Source organism: Anopheles coluzzii, chromosome 2, assembly GCF_943734685.1.
Source record: "Anopheles coluzzii chromosome 2, AcolN3, whole genome shotgun sequence".
Classification (NCBI taxonomy): Eukaryota; Metazoa; Arthropoda; class Insecta; order Diptera; family Culicidae; genus Anopheles; species Anopheles coluzzii.
This window is the reverse complement of record NC_064670.1, coordinates 15939471-15958078: the sequence shown is the minus strand read 5'-3', so window position 1 is coordinate 15958078 and position 18608 is coordinate 15939471. Positions and strand designations below refer to the sequence as shown.

Here is an 18608-nt window from a genome sequence, read left to right as displayed (position 1 = left end):
GAATGCAAGGAAAAATTGTTATAATTCTTAACATCGCAACAACTCATTCTCAGCATTGTATTCCTCAAATAATGTGATATTGCAAAATGAAAACGTTACAAGTATGCTTCCAAACGCACACATAAACACAAAATGAAAAGAAACACCGTAAAAAACTCAAAACACTAAGGAGATCAGGCATTTTTTTCTTGTTAGTTTTCTCTGTTGTAAGGTTTTTATTTCATATATATTTTTCCATTATTTTGTACATTCATTTATCATATATTGTTTTTCCCCCCCCGCAATCTTTCCATTCCCGCCTAGCAACATTTCATCATGCAACATGACGTTGTCAGGACGTTGTGTTCAGTGTCCGGCCGATTGTGGCATAATTCCATCAGCCAGCTCATCAGCCGGCAGCACAATGAAAGCATGCATTTCCCGAACTTTTAGCTTCTGATTTTACACACACACCCACACATTCCGTCTCATCCATTTTACATTCCAGCCTGTGCACGTGCATCCCACAAGGACTGCCGATAATGAATGCATCGAACCGGACTGATGAACTTTTTTTCGCCATTTCACTGACCGACTGTGTCCAAGTCCATGATCAAACCCGTGTTGTGAAGGAAAAACGGACATTTCTCCCCCATCTACCCAATGTTTTTTTTTGTGCTTATTTTTTTCATTCTCTATTTTCGCAGCATCCACTTACAGTTATGGTTCTGTGAATCGATGTGTTTCAGTGTGTGTGTGTGTGATTTGCAATATTGTTGGTATGTACTGATCTTACGGCTTTTTGGGGCTTGTGTCTGCATCGGGAAAGGTGTGTGAGATTGAGATAGATTGATTAAATCCACATTTACTGCCACATCTGTTACCAGTGGGAAAAGGGGGGGGGGGGAAGCTTGGGGCGTGGGGCGGCTTCTTCTCACCCACCATCCCCAAACCCTTTTCCGCGTGCATCGGAAATACATTGAGGGGGTTTCCATCGAGCTCGAAATATGAAAAATATCACTCAATTATTTCAATTATATTTCGTGTTTTTCATCGGATCTGTTTCCCTTTTTGCCGCTCCCCCATCATCGTCCCATTCGCCCTTTACCCTTTCTCTTTTATATTTTATCATACTTTAACGAGTGTGTTTTAAAATTAACTTAACTGTTTTTTTTCTTTCTTTTTTTGTTGTTTACTATCTCTGCTACAATTCTTCTCTTTTCCCATTTGTCCCAGTGAGAGTTGCGAGCGAGAGATCAGTGTCCGTATGATTTGTGTGCTGTGTGTTCAACACATAACAAAAGCAATGAAATGTCTTCTAATGGCCGCTGGTTTCTGGCAACCATTTTACACATTTTTTTACTATGGTTTGACCACATGATTTAGCTACACAACACTTGCGCATCGATTCGATCTCATCGCCACACTTCCGAGTTTTCCTTCTATAGAGTTTATATATTGAGTTTTTTTAATGTTTGTGTATGTGTGTGTGTGTGTGTTCCGGTTTGTCTGAATTTCGGGGCGGGGCGAGTGAATTTGGAGGACTTTTCTGTTGCAATTGCAGAGCTGCTTACATCGTGTAGTTCTAGCTGTGTTTGTAACTAGCAAACGGGAGTTTGTTTTTTTTCTTCTCTGTTTTCTGTTGTCTTTAAGTTACTTTATGTTATCTAAACTCGATCTGTCTCTCACTGCACATTTTTCTATCCCAATTTTCTTACTACCCCCCGTGTTTCCCTTTGATGCCGCCCTCCCCCTCTTGTTAGAGCCATTCCTCGGCTCAGTTTTGCTTGGCCATCTCGTCCTTAGTAATTAAAATGTACTTCATAACAGCAGCTTCGCAGTATCTGCGACAGCTGACAGTTTGCAATTATCCTAATGCTCCCGCCCCCCCCCCCCCCGTCCCCCGTACACCGGACACTACCTCCCCGACAGACGAGGGGTCGAGTGTTCGGGGCTTACTTTATACTATGCAAGAGATACCTAAAGATAAATCAGTTTAACAGACTTTTGCTTAACTTACACTTGTTAATGTATGTTGCCCTCGTTTCTTATAAACTTTTTTTCTCTATCTTCTCTCTCTCTCTCTCTCTCTCTCTCATTCTCGCTCTCGTACGTTCTCTTGCATTTGCCACCACTCGCCCATCACTTGCGAACGTTCATAAGCATGTCGAGCGATCGTTAGGTCACGCAGTTACCGTCAGCATTCTGTCTTTTCGCTGTGTGGATGTGTGTTTTTCTTTGAGTGTTTTTGTGTGTGTTTTTAACCGTATTTTTTGTTCTTCCTCATCTCACAACTAGCAGTATGATTACATGATGCAAATATTTTCATTCGTATCTACCGTAGATGGTTGAACGTGCAAGTATGTTTTTTTTTGTATTTCAGCTTTCGCGTTTCCCGCTTCTTTCGCTAGGGGTAAATGTACAGCTTAACCAGCCAGAAAACACTACTCACACGCGGGCGAGTAGTGTCGGTTTATGTGTTTCCTCTGTTTTCATCTAGTTGCGTTTGCCGCCCAGTTCACTTCAAGGGTGTGCATGTACGATCTCGGATTGAATGCCTAGTAAACCATTGAGTGCCCTAGTTCGCGCCACGAATCTACATGATCGTAGTGGAAAGAATCCTTCTCAAGGACGCACGGAAAGTAAGAGAGTATTCTGGTCGGAAGGACACCGTACCTTCAACGACAAAGGTAGCACGATTTCTTCCGCCTGTGGCTGAGTGAGTGAGTGAGAGTGAGATAGAGACTGGGATAGTGTGCAGGGGTACAAAAAGGAGCTCTGTCTCATCGAACAAGGCAGAGCTGTGCCTCCGACCTCCAGCTTAATCGCTGCCGATGAGCAGTCCACTGTTGGCTGAAGCTGATACACGCGCCCGATCGGTCGTCGGTTCGCCATCGGTGATTGTGATGGTGCCAGCGCGATGCCCGCGATAGCGATGGTTCCAGCCGGGCAGGATCGCTGTGACTGGGGCGTGCGGGACGGCCACCGTCGGGGGACGCCCGGCCGGCTGACCGTGACGACAGCCGCGTCGAGGGAGGGCACATTCGGTGCGGTACGATGGGGAGATAGCGATGGGCGGACGCGGAAAGCCTTAGGCGAGCCGTGCCGGATGGGCCTGCGATGCGCGTACGTACGGTTCGCCGCAACCAGACTACGACGGGACGAAAGACGTGCTTGACGGTGGCGGCGGCGGCGAGTGGGCGCTGGTCCGTCGGCCACCACCGGATCGGCTCGGCAGCCGCAGCATACCGATGGAGCAGAGCAAGGACGAGACAAGCGCCGAGACCAGCACCAAGAGCGGATGGTTGAGCGGCGCGCGATGATGCGGTTGTCCCGCGCGCTGCATTGCTGCTGGGTACTCCCCTGGAAACGGAATGGGAAACACCTGTCAAATTTTTCCCTCAAACTGTTCTTAACCAGTTGGACAGCATTTAGTTTTATAGCAAGTTTAGGCATCGGGAAATCGGGTAAAGGTGGGATGCGGTGCGGTTGTGGCGTCATGATGAAGATGGAGGTGATGGGTGAACGTTGTCCGTCTAGTTTCAGTGGTTGTAATGCATACCGGCGGTCACAGGAGAATGTCGGTTGACATGTTTGTAAAGGATTTAAACAATGAATAAAAAACAGAATGGACTTGGCATACAAAACTAAGCTCTGTTATCACTTCTATTCATTTTTGCAGAAAAAAATACCCAAAATCGAGGAATGATTGAAGAATAGTTTTAATTTGAATAATATTGCAAAAGTATCTGTTAAACTGAAAATAACCATTCCATTATTTATGAATGTGAAGCGTCTTGTTTCTAATTGAAATAAATGCACAGAAGTAGTTTCTAGTTCATGAAGATGCATTCTTGGAGAAATAGGACAGTAATACATTCATTGAAAAAAGTCCTCAGCGTTAAACTAAGAAAACAATACTTCAACAAATAGTGCGTCAACATTGAATAAAGTCCTGTTACATCGTTTATTTAAAAAAAACACAAGATCATTAGCTCGAAATTTGCAATCATGAGCAAAGCAAAACAAGGGCCACCAAAATCATTATTTCAATTGAATTAAAAAGAGAACTGCACTGCCACGATCAATACAGGCAAAACGAGCGCAATTAAGAAACTATTAACTATGTACGTCCAGCAGTGGTTGGCCATTTTATTTGTTTAGGAAATTGAATTCTTTTAGCCCCACCTCTATCCCATTTAACAGTGCGCACCCTATCAGCGACGGAGTGAAAACCAATTTGTACACAAAAGAGAGAAGTCCCCGCCAACTCCCTCATCCACGATCGTTAGGACGCGCAGAATCGTTCCAGTCCTGGAGGTCTAGGGCAATGTGTCTAGCGCGCCTGCTGTACGGAATATTCCATCCCTGCAGACCATTAAACAAAGCAGATTATTGGCAAAGTTGGAAACGAATCAGAAATTAACTTTCCATAATCATTTCCATTTCTGCCACGGTTCGTTCATTTGATCGGTAAACTTTTTGCAAATCATCCATCGGTGGTGAAAACAGACCGTGGCAGCCCGGTCGGGAGTAGAGCAGCGAGCGGGCCGAACCGTACCGTGTTGCTCCTGCGGCCAGTTAACATAAATCAAGCAAATCTGTCTGTTGCATGAGCAACTTTGGGACTTCCGTGCGTTCTGTGTGGTAAAGTGTGTGTGTGTTTGCGAATGAAAATGGGATGAAATGGGATATTAACAAATTTCACATTGACCCTAGGTTAGTTAGTGAGTGTTAGTGGTAAGGGAAGCGTTTGCGTTTGATCCTCTAGTCAGTCCCGTGTCGTGCCGGAAGGAATGTCTTGTCCGGAGGGTTTTGTCCTTTTGCGATAAAGCTCGCCCAGCCGGGCTCTGTCGGGTCTTGCACAGTTTTGCTGAGCAAAGATCGTGCCGAGATTGACAGCAATATTGTTGCGAGAAAAGTGTGTTGCTTCCGTTTTAATGGCAGCGATGAAATCGGAGTTAAATGCCACCATTGCCTCACACACTGCACTGGTGTGTTTTGTTGAGTGGAAACATTCTGGTCGATTTGCTAGCCGTCTGCCCGGTTCCTTCTAGTGGTGTTGCTAGAACAAGGTTGCCAAAGCATAAGCCAGCACCAGCAGTGCGCGTCCAGTGCTCCTTCGTATCGTCCGTCCGCTTTACAATGCTGCCGAAGAAACGGACGTGTTGCCGGTGCGGAACAGCGGCAAAGGATGGAGATTTATTGACATTCTCCGGACAGGGGAAAGCCCAATGGGTCGATCGAAGACAAACCCTTCTCATACCTAGTACCGTTGCGGGCTCATTGCTTTCTTCCCGGGGCAACGGTTTGCCTTGCGAGCCGAGCGCCTTCACCAAACCCCTCGACAGTGAAGAGTTTTCCAAACAAAACGTCCCGAGGATGGTATGCAACTCCGCCACGATACCACGCCGTACGCGGAGTCGGAAACGTGTCTCTGTGTGACTCGGTTGGGGAAGAAGTCATTCGCAAACGCTCTGCAGGCGAACAGTAAAAGGGGAAGGAAAGCGAGCTGGGCAGGCGGAAAAGGTGCACATGATTCTCCCCGTCTGGGGAAACATTCATCAGCCAGCATTTGTAACACTAGCGCTTTCGTAGCGCTTCTGCCCGGTGCTTCCCTCGCCCGTTCGCAATCTAATAAAAGTCCATTATTGAAACGATCAATCAAGATTCAAAATATACAGCAATATAAACGAGACCTTTGAGACCGCCCCATCGGCCCCTCCCCCTTTCGACCGGACGCCGGTTGAACGGACGGACGGACGGGCTTTGGAATGTCTCGAAGACGAAATACGAAACGCGCTCAAAACGGAAACGGGTCGAACGGAAAGACGAATGAAATAAAATGAGCCTGAGTCTTTGTGGCCAGTGTATGTGTGTGTGCGTGTGTGTGAGCTCCTGAGGAGCCCAAGTAAAACGGTCGGTCAGGGGAGTGGTCGGGGATTTATGGTCACGGGAGGCATAAATTGGCAGACATACCGTTTAGGACGTGCACGGTGACACTTTTGCTTTTGGCGTTGGACGGATTGCACGTGTACTGTCCGGAATCCGATGGCCGTGCGTTCTGGATGAGCAGGAACGAGGTTGTCGTGTCACCTTTTTCGGTTATGACCGAGACGCCACCGCGCGGCGAATCGTAGCTGATAATCTGCAAAAGGGAAGAGGAAAAGAACGTGGTAAATCAGGTGGCGCAAGAAGACGTTTGCGAGTAGGCAATGGGAAACACATTGCAGGGAGTTTGGTGCGTTGGTTGGCTGCAACGCTTGCTCTGATAGACTGACCGAAAGGCTTTCTTCATTCTTTACAGGGTTTCCCACGCTTTTTTGCGCGCGCGTTTCCCGCGCGCGTTTCCCGCGCGCGTTTCCCAGGATTTTTGATCCAATTGTATTGATATCCAATTGGAAAATACCAATAAATTATGGGAACGAACCAAAAATCTATGGGATACGATCAAAAAATCATGGGAACGCAATAAATCCTGGGAAACCCTGAAATAGCAATTAATAGCAATCGATCTAGCATGTGTTGGAAATTACCAATAACGCGTGTACTAAACTTGCTACAAGTGTTCCCCTATTGTTGATAACTTTATTCCCTTGTTTTAATGCATAAAATAAAGCAGCAAACATGATGCTGCTGCTCTTTAAATTTACAACAGCTTTACACAGGGTGGCATGTTTGGTTTGCTTCGCGTTCATAATCGCCATTTTTTTATTTGTCCCCTACTCAGGCAGCCGCTATTCTCGACTCGGCTATTCCGAGATTTTGTCTCCAGCTGTTCCCAGAGCCCGAACAAAATGGCGTGCGGTAGTTTCGGGGTGGATCCCGTCATGCAAAAACTGTGGTCGTAGGTTTTCGGGGCCAACTTGTTGATTGAGCTGTCAGGTGCACACGCCACGCTAACCGCTAATGATGATGACGGTGGCGGCGGCGTCGGCGACGCCAAACAGCGTGCTGTTGATCATGGTCACAGTTTTTCTGTGCTGCCATTCCCACCACTCCCATGGATGGGGTGATGGACGAGCGTTCGTTTGCTACCATGGCATGTCGTCAACGAATATGGTTTCCTGTGGTACTGTTGCTGCTCTATCCACCTGATGCTGTCAATGCGTATGCCCGCTCGGTGGTTATCATAATCATCATTATCGGTGAGCAGGTAATGTTCGCACCCAAGCGCGTTCATCTCAGTGGTGCGCCCCAACGAGAGCACCGGAAAGGAGAGTGGAATCGTGGGCGAATTGCTTCATTTTTGCGATTCCCGTCGTAGGATGGATAATCAAACGCCAACGGCCTGCAAATGCGGTAAGGCTGCCAGCTATCGTGCACGTTCGCATTGATCGGTAGTACATAGTTAATGTTTTTTGTTCCTTTTTTTGATTTATGTTTGATTTAACCCGCTTTTTTTTTAATTCGTCCCATAAAAGCCGCTCGTGTGAAGCGCCAAGGGCGTAGTAACCCATGGGGGCACACACACACACACACACACGCATACGGGCAAATAAATAAAGCAACTGAGCAACCGAGCAAACTCAGCGCGTGCTCGTCCCGCCCTTGGTCAACGATCGACGACGGCGTAATTTTGTTTCATGAATTATTGATGAGTAAATATTTGCGAGTTGCGCAGCTGCTTACACTTTATCGGTAGGCAGCCGTGCGGATAGGTTTGCGGCATGCGGAGACCTTACACACACACGCGCAAAACCGGGGCAAGCAAACAAAATGAAAAACGAAAAGCTCTTCGGGGATTTTACAGGGGCACAGAAACTTTTTCTCTCCACCCACTTTCACTACCATTTTTCCTACATGTTTGTGTGTGTGTGTGTGTGTGCGTGTGTGTGTGTGGAGTACATGTATGTGTTGCTCTCTTTTGCTCGATTGATCGCGACGCCGGTGCTTCTGTTTTTACACCCCTCGCTCTGTGCAAATCCAGTTTGCAACCGTTTTGCGGGCACGGGAGCATTATTTCGTTCCAGCAGGCATCAGCTTTTCAGCGTTTTTGCCCGCGCAGCGGCCAGTGGAGGGTCGGGTGGGACCGATTCCAGGTACTGGGGAGGCTACCCTCCCGAAGGAAGAAATTATTTGCTTTATTTTATTTCTCGCTCTCAGGTGAGCGTTGGAGTGTGTGTGTGTGTGTGTGTGTGTGTGTGTGTGTGTATGTGTGTGTTGCGTTGCGAGTTACTGGGACCAATGTGCGCTCACCTCAACAGGTTTTGCACAAACAGGCAGGGCGGGGGAATCGACGGAAAGGCTAACATCCGGCATCCGGCTTCCGGTTTCCGGCGTTTATCAGCAACATCAATATCAGATTTAATAAAATAGAGAGAGAGAGAGACAAGAAAAAAAACATACACCCTTCACGGCTTTTGTTTAGTGGGAGTGCTAAAACGAGTTTATGTAACGAAGTGAACAGTTGCGCAAATCGTGCCACTGCTATTGCGGGACCGTATGAGTTGTTAACCCTATTTATAAGGAGAGTTTTGGGCAAAGAAGTTGCTTTGGAAAAAACTTTCGTACAAGTTTTATGTGTATCCAATTTATTGCAACGTAATTTTTCAAATGATTTCTTGTAAATATGACGATTTTTAACGCGCCTTATCCTTGAGATTAACGCATACTGAAACAAATCTTTTTTTGCTTACTGATCTATAAAGATCGTCCGAAAAGGCAAGACAATTGAGCATTTTTTACACACATGTATTAAAACAGCAATACCCTCAACAGATCATAGCAGGTTTAATTGAAATAATTGAAGTCGTAGTGCATTACACCCATAGCGTCAGTTAAATTCACATGTCTTTACCCAGTCAATTTGTACCCAGTTTAAAGAGAAAAAAGACACATACCACAAAACCTCCACCAAGGCATAAGGCGATGTACGTGTGTGTGTGTGTGTGTGTCTGTGTCCGATTATCGAATGCAACGGCGCGAGTGAAGTTGTCAGTGCATTTCCGGTGCCAACATGCTGTCAACGAGTTGGTCCAAAACCCGTTCACTTCAATTTTCCACCTGGCGAACCAGACGGCATCGATTGCGCCCCGCCGTAATACGCCCTGCTGTGCCCGATATCCTATTAATTCATTTAGTTTTAGCTCATCCTTTCCCGCGCCCAACAGAGCAGCAGTGCGCTCAGCCAGAACGCGTGCATGTCCACTCTCCGCGCGAAGGCTATTGTTGCAGTCATTTCGGGTTCGATTTTCGGCCCGATTGGAATGGTATATCGCGCGAGCGCTGCCACCATCGAGGCCTGATGCGCCAATGTCATGCTTAATCTACCTGTCCCGGTCGCAGTCAAACTAGGGGGGGGGGGGGGGGGCTCGCGAAACGTAGGCAAATGGTGTGCGCTGTAGAACCCCATTTGCACTGCCATTTATGTTGCAGTTCGTTCACAACAGCCGAACATGTCCCAGCGCGTGCAGAGCCGCACATGGCCGAAAGAATCGAAACCGGACACAACGAACGACAGGCAGGATGCCAGCAAAGAGTGGAGGAGAAGGGTGAAGAAAGCCAGTGCAGGGAGTGCATCGTGACACCGTGCGCACTGCAGCTTAGCGCACCGCTGCATCCATGAATATGGTAATGGATTTTACGGGAGAGTGAAGTTCCCGGGTGGAATATAAATTAGCAAACCAAGGTGAAACCAGACCCGTTCGTCCGTTCGTCGCACAGTTTGCCAGCGAAGCTCACTTGTTTTCTTTTTTTTCGATGACGCTGATCGTAGTCCTGCTGCCGACGTGATGCTGCTAAAACAGTCACAGCCGATGGGACGAAGGTGGCGTAACAGAACCGTTCCCGCAGTTTATGTATGTGTGTGTGGGATGAGCTTTTTTTTTGGGGTGAGATGGTACATTGAGGGGCTGGAAGCAAAAAATCCAAAAATGGAAATTTTGTGTGCCCTACACAACTTCAGGTAATGCCATAATGCTTATTACGGAAATGGGGAGGTGATTTTATCCAGCCCATGAGCCACGTACGGGGGATATTTCCCCGATTTTTTGAAGCCGTGGGACAGAGTCTAGCCAAAAAAAAAAAAAGAAATGTAAAACCGTTCGCTCACTCATTCTGTTGGCGAACGTTTGTGTGGGGTTTAGTGCTCTGTAATAGATTTAACGGAAGGATGCAACGGAAGAAGTGACGGAGAGCAATCAATTACTCCCATTATGTGGGACAAGAAAAATCAATTGATGTCCCATTTGATTCATCGGTTTACCGGGGTGCGATCAGCCGGTTTTTATGAACTCATCGATCGTGCGAGCTTGGCACTACCTGTTCATGCAATACTTGATGTAATGCTTGATAGTGTTAGTAGTGATGCAAGTAATGAGAAGTATACTGCCCATTTTACAGGGAACCCAGATTTTTCAACGAATCCGATTGAATGGCAATTGTATATCTATTGCATTGTTCCGTAACGCTTTATGTAACGCTTTTGATTCGTTCGAGCCAGGCAGCCGGTGAGGCAAAAATGCTGAGATATGTTCTTAAGTAATTAGTTGACATTACAGTTCACAGGTCAAATTATGAATGCTTTAAGGCAAACAAAGCCAACATTAAAGCCAGTTCTTTGTTGGTGTAGATTGCTTCAATTATGCAAACAAGCTTAGCTGGCGAGCTCACGCTGCACAAATGTCGATCAATTCAGGCCCTTTCTGGGTACTTACCGCATTGTTATGATTCCAGAAAATGTAAGCTGGCGGCTCGGGAGAATCCTTGACAACGCAGGTTAAATTTATCGTCGAACCACTCTCAATGTATAGATCCGGGGCGCCTATGATCTCGGTCGAAGGTTCTGTGAATGAAAGACGTTTGAGAAGTTTGAGAAACAGAGACAAGAGTTAGTCGATAAAGAAACCCATTGTAGGTGCGTTCGCGGAACGCTATAGAACAACAAAACCCCTACAATCGAAAGGTTTATTTTGATTTGACGTGAATTCACCATTGATGCACCATTCGCGTGCATCAAAACAACCATAGCCAGACAAATGGTATTTAAACCTTAATGAGAAGTACGAGTATTTGCGGTAATGTGCTTTGAAATGCATTTAAAAGTGCACTTTTCACGTCGCAAACTTTAATAAGAATAAAGCTCCGTAATCTTTAATTTTTAACTTTTATTTCCAGCATTCTGATGTGTATACATCGACAAGACGTCATTCAAGGATAACCAGCATTCGACGAATCAGGTAAACCGAGAAGCCCCAGCCGAGAAAGTCGCTGGTAAAGTCGAACGAAAGTAACAGAATACTGCGCGCCAGTGTCATGGTGTCAAGGGGGTTGTGGGGTTTCTTTTTACCACTAAGTCCCTTTTTTATAACCCTCACCCGTTCGCTCGTGCAATCGGTTCTAAAGAGACGCCAATTCAACGGAACGAATCCGGCCCGGCTCGCAGGTGTCCGTGGTGGGCGGAAGGTTCTGCTTTCTATTTTCAGTTTCGCTGTATTTTGTGCGCTATTTCATTTCGGAAAAGATTTATGCCCTGTCCCTCTCTCTACGTGCCTTTGTCCTTGTGTTTTTTTGATGAGATAAATAAGAAAACAAAAATCTCGACAAAAAATGGATATTTTCTTACCTCTGTTTCGGTACCGTTTTTCACAGGCTAAAAAAACAAAACCAAAACAACTGCAACTCGTGGGTGATACGAAACCGAACCCGCTGCCGGGAGGTGGAGGTGAGAACAGCCAAAAAGGGGAGGCACATAATATCACACAAAGGTGAACGCCGTAGTGTCCGATCGTGTTTTGTGTGTGTGTTTGTTTTGTTTTCCCGTTGAAGAAAGTGACCCGTGCATGGGATTTCAGTCCTGGGACAGTATTACATTTCCACCCCAAAGCAACGGTTGAATGGGGAGGAAGATTTTTCAACCTCCCAAACGAGGACACGCTCTGCGACGGATGGATGCTAAAGCATTCCACGTGCAAACGCGTGACAGCCAACCCTTGCCGCCCCCGTGGAGGGGGCTGGTGGTGATAGGGGATGAATTTATATCTTAAGAGAGAAAGAGAGAGAAAATGCTAGGAATTTATTTGAACGGGTAAGCCGTGAAATAACCTTCGGGGCCGGATACGTCTGCCGGTCCTTTTGTTTGCAGACTCGATGGGCATTTATTTGCGTTCGAAAAGCTTCCTTCTTCAGTCCATCCCTTTCTACAGGAATGGAATGATCGAGAGAGGCCCGGCTCTCACCCGCTCCCACTCCATTATGGCACTGCCGGCTTATTACTAACACGGAGAGTAATAAATCAAATATTTTCAATTGATTTTATTTCCTGTCCCCTGCCGCTGCGCGGTGGGAGGCATGAAGGAGGCGCCCCACCAGGGCACTTTTGAAACCATCGCTGAAGGGAAATGATTGAAAACGGGACGGGCGTTTGATGCCGATAGACGACTCGTCCCTCCAGTGTGGCCCGTGGCGGTACGGGGTGGCCAGGTGGCTCAGGCTCGTTCCAAGCATGCCAAAAGTGGGCAAGTATGCTCAGTGCTCTGCTCGATCGATACGAAGATGGTTGAGATATTTGGCGTTAATTCTGCCGCTGCTTTCCAGCTCGTTGCGTTACCGGTTCTGCCCGGTGGAGGGGAAACCAAACAGGGGAAGCCGTAAGGTAGAGAAAGCAGAGGGAAGCTTAGCGTGGAATCATCCTGTCACGGGGGAGAAAATGGATGTCCTTTTAATCCCGCGTACATTAAGCCCAAGATGTTTCGCATGCGAGTTCGGAATGGATGTGTGGAATGTGGCCATTAACGGTATTTATGATAATTCATCAATTAGTTTTTTTCTTCCTTTTTCCCGCTGGCGAACGTCTTGGAAGGCACATCTTGGCCGAGATTATCGATGCAGATGGATCGCAAAACGGAGATTCCACTTCTTTTAAAGTGCGTAGGGAAAATTGCTCAAAATCGATTATTATATGAGAGGAATTAATGCCCTTTATTTGCTGCTGATGTTGAATGTTTTTGCCGAATTGGATCAATTTCGTAAAGGAACAGCGCACGTAAACTTTTTGCTAAATCTCCGCGCTGTACGGTTCACGGCCCCACCCCTTTTGCCGAAACATTTCCGTCCGGCACCGGCGCGCCCAGGTACGGGAGATAAGCCAAACACGCTTACCGAAACACACTGGGGGCGAAGGTTTGGCTATCGTAAGTTTATTCTCGTCCCGGCGGAAGTGTTTCCCATTTTCGCCAAGCGGTACACCTAGTGCGTTACACCGTAACTGGCACAGTGCCGGCGCAAACCTTGAAACTTTTCCCCGGCGCCCAAGGATCGAGCGAGCGGTTTTCCCTATTATCAGCAAACGGCAACGATGTGTGCTATTTTCGGATACACCGGCGTGCAAGGGTACGGTTACTGCAACGCCGCCCGCTGGCATGGTCGCCCTCGAGTTCGGAACAAAAAGCGATTTACACTCGGAATGTAACTTCCGGCCGAACGGAGAAACTTTCGACCTTTCTCAAAGCGGAAGCTTCCCCAGCCTTGCCGGCGCTCACCGGACGGTTTCGGTTCCGGACAAAGCCGAGCCGAAGCGAACGAAACCGTACCCAGCTCTAATATTTATCGATGGTTTTAATTGCTCCACACCGAGTTTTATGAGTTTGTCGATTAAGTCGTGCGGTTTGGTTTATTCCTTTCGAATGCAAATGAGATAGAGCATTTATCAGTGGTGGGGGGGGGGGGGGGGGGGCAAATGTAGCCACACCGTTGGGAGAAGAAAAACGGCAATCGGTACGGTGGCTGGTGTGTGCCGTGTCTCATCACGGTCGGCTTCATCATGCCACACTCGGCTCGGCCGGGCGCGGCTGACAGTGGCCGAGTGGGATTTGATACGGAAAATTGCTTTCGAGGTTTTGCAGTGATTAACCGTCATCAGAAACCAGCCTTGCGTCATCAGAAACGTCCCACCCCCATCACCGTACTCGTATTCGCGTGAGCAGAATTACGGAACGTCTCCCGCTCGACGCTGTCCGGTCGTTTGTGAGGCAATTGTGTAACACACAGCACCACCAAGGCCCCGGCTAGTGAGAGAGTATTACCGAGATGGACGGTCGTGGTCAAGGTGGCACAATTAACTTCGTGGTTTGGTAGTGCAATTAGTTTCGTTTTAAGTATGGTATTTGCTTGTGACCGGACAACCAACGCCTCACTCACAGCCGTACACAGTTTCTCCGTGTGTGTGTGTGTGTTCTCTGTTTTGTATAATTAATTATGTTTCTCGTTTTATGCGTTAATGTTGCATGGAATCGTTGCCTTTCGAGATTTACAAACGAACTAGAGAAAACCACCTTTACCATAGGACTGTAAACGTTCGGCTTTAGGGGTTCAGTTTGAAATGCCTTTTTGCTGGCCCGTGCTGGACGAGTGAAGGTATGCGTTGCTACTGAGTTAAAAATAGTTTAGATTTTTAAAGGCTTCAGTTGTGTTGGCGGCATATGCCGCTTCCCAATGGGTTTTTATCGACTGCAAATCGCATAAGTCGAGCAAATCCACTTCCGAGGGATAGAATTGCACATGCACAAGTGATGCGAAGTACCATCACCATCATATACCACGGTAAATACACGACCATTCACAGCAATTGCATTACATGTGCATTGGCGCGTTTGCAGCGCTTAGGTTTAGGCGTAGATAATCCTTTAAGCGGTGGTAAGTGGAGTGTAATGTTTCATCCATCAAGTGCGACGAAGCCATTGATGTTGGGCGATGGGTCAGCGTGGGCAAAAACCGAATGAAATTTATCGTCATAGTGATCCGCAGTTCGGCAGCGATGTCTGAGTAGAATTCAATGATCACAGCCACCGATACGTGGTGATGAAAAGCGTACCGAAATTTACTCACGAATAAAACCAATAGATGATGCAAATTCAAAAGATTGCTATAAAGACCGTAAAGCACGTTGTAAAATAAAAATTGACGGTGAAACCGATTGCAGTCGAGATTAGCAACGGCGATATAAAGCGATATGTTGCAGGATAATTCAACTGTTCCACTAGAATATTTGTGGATTTTTTCGAATTGTTTCATGATTGTATTTATTTAAAAAAATAGCCTTAAAAGTTAGCATTTGCACCCCTGATTTCCTTTATTTATCTTCAAAAAAGGTCGGAAGCATTTAAAGTCATAGTAATAGGAAAAGTTCGATGTTTTAAGACACGAACAATTAAGTTTGCCAAACAGTAACCGTTTACCGTACGAGCGATTGCATCTCCGTAATGAATAAGAGAGGTTGAAATTGTTTACTTTCGTACAACCGTTTGCCAAAGTACGAGCAACCCGGTCGATTCGAGCGAAAGACAAAAGCTCGTTCGACATGGTTAGAATTAAATCGTTGCACCGAATTACTGCGTTCTGGTTTCGTCGTGCGGATTGCACTAGCAGCGGTAACCGTAGTAGTGTTCCGCCAACCATTCGATTTCACCTAACGGATCGATTGCAATGGTTCAGTGTTTGTAATCAGGCGAAACATGGGAACGACTCTTTCCAAATGAAACGGAATGATTATGTAATGGCACTGTTTACAGTCGGTAAAGAGCGAGTCTATGACGTTGTCGGACGAAGCTTGAACTGTTGCAAAAGATGCAGAGGGAAAGCTTCGCTCGCTTGAATACAGCAATGCAGCATCAGCTCTTCCTGCTCAAGTGGTGTCCGCATCGGCAGAGACGTACTAAATTATTGGACCGTTTTTCCGTTCATTTAATCCATTTCCATGCGTTGCATTTAGCAACGCGTTACTAGGCGGCTGAAATAGCCAAAAAAGCACAAGCACTGCATATACGTATCGAATTGGCTGTACAAACAAATGGAGCCCGACCAAAGTTGCTGGCTTGCGTTGTCGCATAGAGACGGTAATAGAAGGGTTTAATAAGGGGGATTGGATTACAAAATGGTTGCATGTGCGTTGCTTGCATTTTTAATGCTTTTTATGCAAGGTAGAATTCGGTAGTCCAGGGTTCAAAGGTTCTATTTCGAATGGCGCTTCAACATAACTGAGCAAATACTTATGTTGTTCGTTGTTCTTGCAGTAGTTCTGTTATTACAAAGGGTTTGCTTGAAGCTGTTTTACAATATCAACTTTTAGCAAATGTATACTTCAGCTAAAATTATATTATTATACACACCCGTACCAACTGTGCTTTAAAAGCTCATCAGCAAAAGCTTAAATTATTTTCTACCATCAAACCAAAGGAAAATGAGAGAGAGAGAGAAAAAGAGAGGCATACATTGTCGTAACGTCATTTTCATGTACCAGGAGCTACAAATCTTGCCTTGGTTGTGCTACGAGTAACCCCTGCAGGCAAAGGCCCCCTCCCTCTCTCACAGCTGAATTCCCCGAGTGCCATGTGGTGCTACATTTTGCAAAGCTGCTGGCATCCCAATGCCCTTCCCTTGGCCGGTTCGCATGCCTTCGCGTGCAATCTTGTTCCCAGTAAACGTGTCGGCAGTGAATTTTGCCTGCCAGCTGAAGCGTGCCAAAGGTTTCGTTGGTACGATTTTACGATGCGGTCAAAGCGTTTGGGAATTAAAATTAATTTAGAAATTGCTCAGCCAACCGCCCCAGCGCTCCAGGAGCGTCCAGTGGCGGTTCCGTTCGGGGATTGCCATGGTTGAGCTTGCGTAGCAGATGCACCTGCACCACCCTTGCAGACGATTTTGCCGACGACGTCACGAGTTGGAATTTGTGTTGAAATTTGTGGCATGCATCATCCGCAACGCGTGCGATTTCCGGCGATCGGGTGGAGGGTAGTGCAAGTTTTACCCAACTACTCGGTTGGGCGGTAGGCGACCGATGCTTACCGATTACGTTCAGGTGCACAAAATGGCTCATGTGAGGTGTCGTCGATATCTGACACTCGTAGATGCCGGAGTCGCGATGCTGCGGGTACTTGATCTGCAGGCTCCAGTCTTCCGTGTGCGGATGGTGTATCGCCCGGAACCGCTGATCGGAAGTGTACGTGTAGCGGCCGACCGTCAGCAGATGGATGTCCCGGTGACGGACCCAAGACACCTGCAGCAACATCTGTAAAGGAGGGAAAAGGATGCAGCGGTCAGTGAGCAGAAAGGCAATTGGTTATTATATTGGTAGTAAGGCATGTAAAGTTATGGAACTGATAGTAAAAATGATTTTCAATTTGAAGCTCGTACAACTATGGTTATCTAGACTACTGTATTAGCAGATTTTCTACCAGTTCCCAATACATATTAGGATCTTATGAGGATCATTTCTCGCTCTTAGAGTGGTATTGCTCTATCTACCCTTGAAGCAGTCCTATTTGTTGTATTGCCTTTCTCTCTCTCTTTGTTTATCGAACACGATGCTTTACGAAACTCATCTATCAAACCGTTGGTTAGCTTCTTGGCATAGGCACCGGAACCATTGCATTCGGAAGCGTTGCCTCTACCCGGAGGCTCCGGTTTTGACAGGTCGGGCTTGTTTGCTAAGCAACAGGCGGTAACATTGTTGAACTTTATCATTTTAGTAGCACCAAGGGTCAGCAGAGGGTCAGCAAGGGGGGCAGGCTGCAGACATTTGGCAGCACGTCCATCCGTATCAGCTAGCCGTGAGACTATCTGGCCATCTTTTCATTTTCCGATTGGCTTGTCAGTGCGGTTTGTGGTTTGCTGTCCATCGAATGGAATGTTTAACCATGGGGTCCGACAGTGCAACCGACGTCATTGCATGAAAACTGCATCAAATAGTATTGTGCAAGTGCTGTGGCGAACGGCAGATGGGTTCCATTTTGGTTTTAAGCACGATGCTATTTATTGCACCAATACCAAGGCCCCCTGCTGTCCGAGTATGGTACGATGCACTGTTGGCGTGATGTGGAATTACTTGCATGTTGTTGAAAGTACTTTTTTTTTAAATTCTATTAAAAATTGTCGCTTTGTTGGTTATTATACATCTATAAAGCTTTGCTTCATTGAAAGCTCCTGCTCCTTACACGTTTTTGTAATGCAGCATTGCAATGCTAGCGTGAAAGAGCAAAACAAGGAAATAAGGTTTGTTGAGCGGGGTTGGAACTGAAATGGGTGGGAACTATATGCCAACAGTGCAATCCTTGCGCGATAATGCAAACATCTCTCTGTGGGTTAAAAATGCCATTGCAGCGGCTGCCAAAACCCCCAGAAGAGACGTCCCAGATGCACACGAGCACACTACACGTAATCGAAGAAGAACAGTGCAGTGAACAGTGCGCAGTACAATGTTCGATGTCATGAATAATGAAATCAATTAGTTGTGTCCTCTGGCAGAGACACTAGCTGAGAGCCGGAGAGCATCTGGCGAATGTCATTCCGGTTGCAGGGCTAGGGAATTTATGGCATGAAATCCTGTCCGCCTGTCTGGTCTACTGGTGGCTGCTAACCGTTGCAGCACGCCTGACGCCTGTTCGGGTCACGTTTTGGTTTGTCGCACACTTGCACTTACTTGACTTATGATCCCATAAGACACATGATAGTGGGAGGGGTTTTTTTGGCCCAAAAGATGACTCTGCAACTTTAAGCTAGAAAGTGATGAAACAATTGTCAAACAGCTTTTTACTTGTAATAAAGGAATATTTCGCTAGAGAACTGATAATAGTTCATTAAAATAAATATCCTTAGCTTAGCTTAACTGGAGCATATCAACACATGACAACAAG

General features: G+C 46.5%; 1 protein-coding gene across 6 annotated transcripts in view; it reads right to left on the bottom strand.

Annotated features, from left to right (window-relative positions):
• Nucleotides 1–1197: 1197 nt before the first annotated feature.
• The window catches only part of LOC120948803 (serine-rich adhesin for platelets-like), a 188658-nt gene continuing 171247 nt past the window's right edge, over nt 1198–18608 (bottom strand). For 5 of the 6 annotated variants that reach the window (XM_040365520.2, XM_049611243.1, XM_049611244.1 and 2 more), the window contains 4 exons: nt 16762–16984; nt 10638–10765; nt 5959–6127; nt 1198–3364 (listed from right to left, as the gene is read on the bottom strand). In XM_040365520.2, the coding sequence (XP_040221454.2) occupies nt 2763–3364; nt 5959–6127; nt 10638–10765; nt 16762–16984 (1122 nt within the window). In that variant the 3' untranslated portion in view covers nt 1198–2762. The remainder of the gene's footprint in view (nt 3365–5958; nt 6128–10637; nt 10766–16761; nt 16985–18608) is intronic. The other variant, XM_040365521.2, reaches the window with a different exon arrangement.